General features: G+C 34.7%; 2 protein-coding genes across 3 annotated transcripts; one reads left to right on the forward strand and one right to left on the reverse strand.

Moving 5' to 3' along the window:
- Positions 1-2,344: 2,344 nt before the first annotated feature.
- On the reverse strand, positions 2,345-3,088 carry LOC105788219 (18.1 kDa class I heat shock protein). The gene has a single exon (XM_012614996.2). The coding sequence runs from the start codon at positions 2,939-2,941 to the stop codon at positions 2,465-2,467; it is 477 nt and encodes a 158-aa protein (XP_012470450.2). The 5' UTR covers positions 2,942-3,088; the 3' UTR covers positions 2,345-2,464.
- A 1,270-nt stretch (positions 3,089-4,358) lies between these two features.
- On the forward strand, positions 4,359-8,197 carry LOC105788156 (chaperone protein ClpB1). Of its 2 annotated transcripts, none has more exons than XM_052633998.1 (5): positions 4,359-4,586; positions 4,931-6,907; positions 7,004-7,283; positions 7,384-7,581; positions 7,673-8,197. In XM_052633998.1, the coding sequence occupies exons 2-5, from the start codon at positions 4,953-4,955 to the stop codon at positions 7,976-7,978; spliced, it is 2,739 nt and encodes a 912-aa protein (XP_052489958.1). In that variant the 5' UTR covers positions 4,359-4,586; positions 4,931-4,952; the 3' UTR covers positions 7,979-8,197. The 2 variants fall into 2 exon arrangements, with proteins under 2 accessions (XP_052489958.1, XP_012470372.1); XM_012614918.2 differs by having other exon boundaries at positions 4,940-6,907.
- The last annotated feature ends 387 nt before the right edge of the window (positions 8,198-8,584 follow it).

An 8,584-nucleotide genomic window follows, 5' to 3' on the forward strand; every position in this document is an offset into this window, starting at 1 on the left:
AGTCATATGACTCCTTTAGTTGCTCAGCCTAAAACAACTTATTGATGTTGTGACCTCTAACTATGGCCAATCCTTAATAGCTTTATCCTTCACATTGCAGCGTCCAACAGTAGCAGGCTACGATGTCAATCTCTGTTTGTACAATCATGAGCTTACAATACATTTAACCTTTTTCAACAACTACACACCATCAAATATACCTTATTAATGATCTAAAACTACTCAAAAAGAAAGCAAAAAACACGAACTTGCCTACAAACTATCCAACCACAATTTACCTTTTTTAACAACTTAACTTCTCTCAAATATAAACTAAAATGAGCATGGAAGACTAGAAACATATGTATCTAAGGTTCTGTTTGTTTCAACATAAAAGCTTTTACGAAAAATAATTTCAACCTTTTTCGATATTTGTTTCATGTAAAATAGGATAATCAGTGTAACAGGTTTTCCAGTCAACGTTAAATTACCCCCTTATTCCAGTAAAATGTCTTATCAAGTGTTTTTTTCCGTAAGACTTTTTCCAAATTGATAAGACTCTGTTTATTGTAACACTCCCATACCCAACCCGAATATCAGTTCAAAGCACCGGGATGTTACATTCTCTACTATATTATTCACTTATCAAATATTTTCATATGAACTTTCACAACTTTTCAATTTAGTCCCATTTTGTCATAAAAGTTCAACATTCAGTAATTAATCATATTAAACCAATTTTCTTTTTTATTACACTTTAATCACATAATTTATCTCAATATCTTGCTTTACATATCAAATTTCTATAGATTTCACTTCTAGGATTTCACCCACATATTTTCTCAAGTTCAACAACTTAGTCATTGTTATCATAAAAATTCATATTTTTCCATAATTTCACTTTTACAATTCAGTATGCATATTTCATCATCTCATAACACATTCATTAAAATTCTATCATAATTTCCTTATTCACATATTAAATATTTAAACTTTTTACAATTATCAATGTAGTTCTGCTTTTATGTAATTTATTTTTCACCATATAAGCAATCTAATCAAATATTTCATTATAATATCTTATTTCACATAACAAATTTTCATGCATATCACTTTTCTTGTTTAAATTATAAAACAAAATTTACAATTTAATCATTAACATCATGAAGATTCATTATTTATTATAATATCACATTAACATCACGTTGTAATCAATTCACTATTTCATTTAAACTTTTTAACATAAATATTGAATGTATTTTGTTTCATTGTAAACAACTTTTATGAAATATTTTTAGAAAATTTGCCAAATAACATAAAATATTTTACTCGGATGCATATAAACACTAGAAAATATTAATTTTTCCAGAAAAGTAGGCTATTTTCGAAAATTATATTCCGGAAACTCTTTCAATGAACAAACAGAACTTAATTATCATCTATTAGTTTCTTTGTTTGATGGCTACCAGAACTAGGTCTTGATGTTTTTGAATCTAGTTTGGTGTTTTGATATTTTGTTACATTGTTTGTTGAAACTAAGGCTTGAGGGCCTCAAACTTCAATTTTTGGTTATTGCAATGGTCAATGGACATTAAAGTATTAGTTTGTTGTTGCAATAAATGGAGCTTGATTATTTTTTGATCAATTTGTCTCTACCTTAGACGATGATGTTCGAATCTTGTCCAGTTTACATTCTTTATGATTTAACGAATGCAAATTCTTCGTTTTAATTTTGGCTCCTTCTTTTGAAGGGTGTTTAATCTTGTCCATAAAGTATAATTTAACAAATGTAGATTCAAACGCACCATACCTAGTTTTGATTGTATTTTAAATACTTCTATTTTTGAAACAAATCATTTTTAAGCATTCGATCTTCTATGAAAGATATAAGAAAGAGATAAGCTAACCTAGATTATCGATTAAGGACCAGTTTAATATTATTTTCAGAAATACTTTTGGGATAAAAATACATTTGAGATAAAAGTATTACTAAACAATATATGTTTGAGACAAAATATACTTTGAAAAAACACTGTTTTAACCAAAAATAGAAGCAAAAAGTTTTAATTAATTTATACTCAAAAGTATTTGTTGATCGGGAAAATATTTTTAAAAATATTACTAAATTAATTAACCTTAAGTGACATTGTTTAATTAATCAACATGTCACATTATCAAAATATATCCAACATACTGGAGTCAATGAAAATAAAGTACTAAAACTTTGAGAAATTGTAGTTTCTACAAAATTAAACGTGCATTTTTCCCATTTTGTATTAAGCCTACTGATATTTTTTAATAAAAACCATAAGTGACAAAAGGATCATACCATTTAATTTTATTTAGAAATTTTCGAGGCTAATGATTGAAAAAATGAATGCAATATCTGGGTTGCACCAAGATTTTATTTCCTTTTAACTATTGTGTAAAACCTCAAAGCTGTAAATGGGCAATATAATATTACATATGTATAGTTGCATACGTTTCACGAAACTTCAATGGATTTGAGATCAGGTTTCTTCACTTCCTGCTTGGGAACAGTAACAGTAAGGACCCCGTTTTCCATGGAAGCTTTCACCTGCTCCATCTTCACATTTTCAGGCAACCGAAACCTCCTCATGAACTTCCCACTGCTACGTTCAATCCGATGCCAAGCATCATTCTTGTCTTCCTTCTCTATTTTCCTTTCTCCGCTGATTTGAAGCATCCTGTCATCTTCAATCTCCACTTTCACGTCCTCTTTTTTAAGCCCTGGGAGGTCGGCTTTGAAGACGTGCGCTTCCGGAGTTTCCTTCCAGTCGATTATGGTGTTGGCAAAAGCAGCGGTTTCTGGGATACGCGTGGTGGCGAGTGATGAAGAAGACAAAGGGAAGCCTCTAAAAGGATCTAATACGTCAAAGGAGAAGGGATTACCGAAGATGCTGTTCCTTCGGTTGCCAAAGAAACTTGGAATCATGGCCATTTCTCTTCCTTTCTATAAGGACAAATGATTTAATGTTCTGACCAGAAAAAAGAAGAAGAAAGTAATTAGTGTCCAATCGTGACGAAATAGCAGCGAATTTGATTGCTTACGAGATCTTTTAAATCTGGTTGCTTTGTTGGGGAAGAACATGTCGGGTTTATATAAGAAGTTGGAGAGGAATCTAGTACTTTCTCGTACATGTATTTTTGTGGTATTTCACGAATATTCTAGAATTTTCGCGAAGGCTCTATAATTTTCTTCAAACTCTTTGAAAGGAGAAAGTATCTTTGATTCTTTTCGTCAGATATTTTTAAAGCTTGTTGATATTTTTTCAAATAGGATACTCAATTTTTTATTTGATTTAACGGAACTGATGATAGGGTAGTTACGGTTAGTTTAAATTATTTTTAAACTTTCATTTTCTCCGCAAGATAGAATATGATCTGGAGTTTAGTTTTAATTATCTCTTTTCTTATTATATTTAATTTTGATTTTCGATTTTAATATAATCAACTAGAGGAGATTCGGTGGCGGAGCCACTAAAAAATTATTCTTGACAAAAACAATGCGAAAAAAGTTAACATACATTGTTTATACGATTTTCAACTAGGTATGCTTATAACACCATTGGTGAATCAGAGATCTTTGGGAGTTTTTAATGCCATGTCATCAATTAATTAATATTTTATTAAAAATATATAAATTATTTTAAAAGTATAGAAAATTGTTTAAAATATATTTTTTAAAATTAATTAATTATTGACGTGACATAATAGATGTTTATTTTTCACTTATTTTTGGATGATTTGATAAAATGTAAGTTTAAAGACTAAAAGAAGTGAAAAACTGAACGAATGGTTAAAATGATTTTTTGTAAAGTTTGAGAGTCAAATAAGTAATTATACTTTTAAAATATTATAAACCAAAATATTAATTAATTGGTTTTTTTACTAAAGATCATATTTTCTCTTCCAATAATATTATTTTCCAATACTCAAACCTGAATTCTCTCATTAAAAGTATAATACATTTTATCATTACATCCAACACGAAGTGATAATAATTTTTATTAGTAGTCTTTCTAATTTCTTTCTAAAAATAATGATGCATAAATTGAAATAATAAATTTATATTAAAAATTAATTTTATAAATAGTTTAAAATTTATTTTTAATTAAATAAATGTATTTTTACTTTATCAATTATATTAAAAATTCTATAATAAAATTTTTTTATTCTCCATCTATTTTACTAGGATTGGTTTTTATAATAAATTTTTAATTAATGCATGTATCTAAACAATGGACGCGTGAGAAGACAATCTCATAAGCAGCGAGTGGAGCCAATATTATATGATTTACAGTTACAGAAAATTCGAGGATGTTCGGTTCATGAACTAGAAGAGTAGTATCTAGTAATTTCTAGCGGCAACTTCTTCTATCATCTTCCAGATAAACTACCCTCTTTCACTCCTACAAAACCCCACTCTCCTCCTTTCCCACTTCTCTCAAAGAAAAAAACATTAAATCGCCACAAATACTATTTTATTCTCCCGGAAAAAACACACCTCCAACAACAAGCAGACTCAAATAAACTCTGTTTTTCGACTCATCATATCAAATCCTGTTCTCAACTTCGATCACTTGGTAAGTCAAAACCCCTCTTTTTCCACTCTATATATGTGTTTGAATTGTATCAAAGTAGTTTCTGTTTTTCCTTCTCATCTTGTTCTTAGCTAAGAAAATAATAACTATCTGGGTTCATTTGTTTGTGCGTGAGGGTACTAGAAACTGTATGTAAACTTTTTTTTAAAAATTTATTAATGACTTGTTTATGAAGATTGGGTATTGCAATCTACTTCTATGCGATGGATATATATATATATATATATTTTTTTTTTTCATTGAGGATTACTCGTTTTTGTTCTTGGGATTTTAAGTTAAGGAAATGGATGCATGAATTCCAGGTTTTTTTTGTTTTTTTTTTTTAGTAATAACAGAAGTAAAACTACGATGAATCCCGATAAATTCACTCACAAGACAAATGAAGCTCTGGCCGCCTCTCACGAGCTAGCGATGAGCAACGGCCATGCTCAATTCACCCCTCTTCACCTTGCTGTTTCTTTGATCTCCGATCCCACTGGCATTTTCCCTCAATCTATCTCCAATGCCGGTGGTGAAAACGCTGCTCAATCCGCCGAGAGGATCTTTAATCAGGCCTTAAAGAAACTCCCATCACAGTCGCCTCCGCCGGATGAAATCCCCGCCAGCACTTCCCTTATTAAGGTACTCCGTCGTGCACAAGCTGCGCAAAAGGCACGCGGCGACACCCATTTGGCCGTCGATCAATTGATTCTCGGCCTTCTCGAGGATTCCCAGATCGCTGATTTGATAAAGGAAGCTGGTGTTGCTCCGGCAAAAGTGAAATCCGAAGTAGAAAAGCTTCGAGGAAAGGAAGGGAGGAAGGTGGAAAGTGCTTCAGGGGATACTACATTTCAAGCTCTAAAGACTTATGGCCGTGATCTTGTTGAGCAAGCAGGAAAACTTGATCCGGTGATAGGCCGAGATGAGGAAATCCGAAGGGTTATTCGGATTCTATCAAGGAGAACGAAGAACAATCCAGTTCTCATAGGAGAACCGGGTGTCGGTAAAACTGCAGTCGTAGAGGGCTTGGCTCAAAGGATTGTTAGAGGGGATGTTCCTAGTAATCTTGCTGATGTGAGAGTTATCGCGTTGGACATGGGTGCGTTAGTTGCTGGAGCAAAATATCGAGGTGAATTCGAGGAAAGATTGAAGGCTGTATTGAAAGAAGTTGAGGAAGCCGAAGGGAAAGTGATTCTCTTTATCGATGAAATACATTTGGTACTTGGGGCTGGTCGAACCGAGGGCTCCATGGATGCAGCTAACCTCTTTAAGCCTATGCTTGCTCGAGGTCAACTTCGATGTATTGGTGCAACGACACTGGAGGAATATAGGAAGTATGTTGAGAAGGATGCTGCATTCGAAAGAAGGTTCCAACAGGTTTATGTCGCTGAACCGAGCATTGCTGATACAATCAGCATCCTTCGAGGGTTGAAAGAAAAATATGAAGGTCACCATGGTGTTCGGATACAAGACCGCGCTTTGGTGGTGGCATCACAGTTATCGAGTCGCTACATTACAGGACGTCATCTTCCTGACAAGGCGATTGACTTAGTCGACGAAGCTTGTGCGAATGTGAGAGTTCAGCTTGACAGTCAGCCTGAAGAGATTGATAATCTCGAACGAAAACGAATGCAATTAGAAGTTGAGCTGCATGCTTTGGAAAAGGAGAAGGATAAAGCGAGCAAAGCTCGACTGGTTGAAGTACGGAAGGAGCTTGATGACTTGCGAGACAAGCTTCAGCCGCTGATGATGAAATATAGGAAGGAGAAGCAAAGGGTTGATGAGATCCGACGATTGAAACAGAAGAGAGAAGAGCTCATGTTCGCCTTACAGGAGGCTGAAAGAAGATATGATTTGGCAAGAGCTGCGGATTTGAGATATGGAGCAATTCAGGAAGTGGAATCTGCGATAGCGCAGCTTGAAGGAACCACAGATGAAAATATAATGTTAACGGAAACGGTTGGACCTGAACATATTGCAGAGGTTGTAAGCCGCTGGACTGGCATTCCTGTCACGAGGCTCGGACAGAATGAGAAAGAGAGGTTAATTGGGCTTGCTGAGAGGCTGCACCAAAGAGTGGTGGGACAAAATCAAGCGGTTGAGGCTGTTGCAGAGGCTGTTTTGAGGTCGAGAGCTGGATTAGGAAGACCTCAACAACCGACTGGCTCGTTCCTTTTCTTGGGTCCGACTGGTGTTGGAAAAACAGAACTTGCTAAGGCACTGGCAGAACAACTCTTCGATGACGAGAACCAGCTTATCAGGATTGACATGTCCGAGTACATGGAGCAACACTCAGTTGCTCGACTTATCGGTGCACCACCAGGGTATGTGCTGCATCTTGTACATGCTATGCATCCAAGTGTTGGGATTATCATTGTATGATAGTAGCTTAACTTCCTTTTTTTACTTTTGTATATCAGGTATGTTGGACATGAGGAAGGTGGGCAACTAACCGAGGCTGTAAGGCGAAGGCCATACAGCGTTGTACTATTTGATGAAGTTGAGAAAGCACATATCTCTGTCTTCAACACACTGCTTCAAGTGCTGGATGATGGTCGATTAACCGATGGCCAAGGCCGCACTGTCGACTTCAGAAACACGGTGATCATCATGACATCAAACCTTGGAGCCGAACATCTTCTGTCTGGGCTTAGTGGAAAATCTTCTATGCAAGTTGCACGCGATCGCGTATTGCAAGAGGTAGTTAAATGATCTGTTTCTTGTAATTAGGGACCCTACTGAGGTTCATTTTTGAAGCATTTATGGTATTAACATGATACTAATTTGGGTTGCTTGACAGGTTCGGCGACACTTTAGGCCAGAGTTGCTTAACAGACTTGATGAGATTGTTGTTTTTGATCCGCTCTCACACGACCAATTGAGGAAAGTTGCTAGGTTGCAAATGAAGGATGTGGCAGTCCGACTTGCTGAGAGGGGAATTGCATTGGCTGTAACGGATGCAGCTCTGGACTACATATTAGCAGAGAGTTATGATCCAGTAAGTACATCATCCATGTTCTATATTGTTTTGCTTTCGGGTACGAGTGTCGGGTGTTGGGTATAATGTTCTTTTTACTTTGCTGTTGTAGGTTTACGGTGCGAGGCCTATAAGGAGATGGCTGGAGAAAAGGGTCGTAACGGAGCTGTCGAGAATGTTAGTGAAAGAAGAAATTGATGAGAACTCCACAGTGTATGTTGATGCGAGTCCCAAAAGAAACGAGTTGGTGTATCGGGTGGAGAAAAATGGAGGCTTAGTTAACGCTGCCACCGGCCAAAAATCAGAGGTATTGATCCAAATCCCAAACGGGCAGCCAAGAAGCGATGCTGCGCAGGCAGTGAAGAAGATGAAGGTTGAAGAGATGGATGAGGATGAGGATGAGGAGATGGATATGTAAATGTTACGTGTGTTCTCTGTATTTTTGGTTTATAGGATGTTGAATGGTGAAAGGGTTTCTGTAGAAGCCCTTCTTGTTGAGTTTGCAAATGTTCTAATTTCTTCTATGCATTTTCAAAGTAATTTCAAATGTATGTCCTTTTTTAAACGCAATTTCAAGTGTGTTATATGTTTTTGTATATAACGGAAGTTAATAATTGAAATTATTTTAGATATAAAATGTTTAAAGGTTAATTATGCAATGAGTAATCTTCAAAAGGAAACCAAAATTGCATTGGAGTGGATTAAATATTTTAAAATTACATTAATATTTTAATTAGAATAGAATATAAATTTTAAGTATTAAAATTTAACTCTAAAATTTATAAGATCGTCCACTTGTCAGTATGAGAAAGGTCGTTTGGATCTTCTTTTTATATTGGTATTTCTTGATTAGTCTCTTCAAAAATTTTTTTAATTTTAAGTGAATGTACATATAATTTTCTAAAACTAATATAGTGAGATTAAATTCCTATATTATGTATTGTAATATACGATAGGAGTCCTAAAACTAGACACTATATATATAAATTTATGATATTCTAAGTAAAAGGAAGAATTATATACC

This window comes from Gossypium raimondii, chromosome 7, assembly GCF_025698545.1.
Source record: "Gossypium raimondii isolate GPD5lz chromosome 7, ASM2569854v1, whole genome shotgun sequence".
Lineage (NCBI taxonomy): Eukaryota > Viridiplantae > Streptophyta > Magnoliopsida > Malvales > Malvaceae > Gossypium > Gossypium raimondii.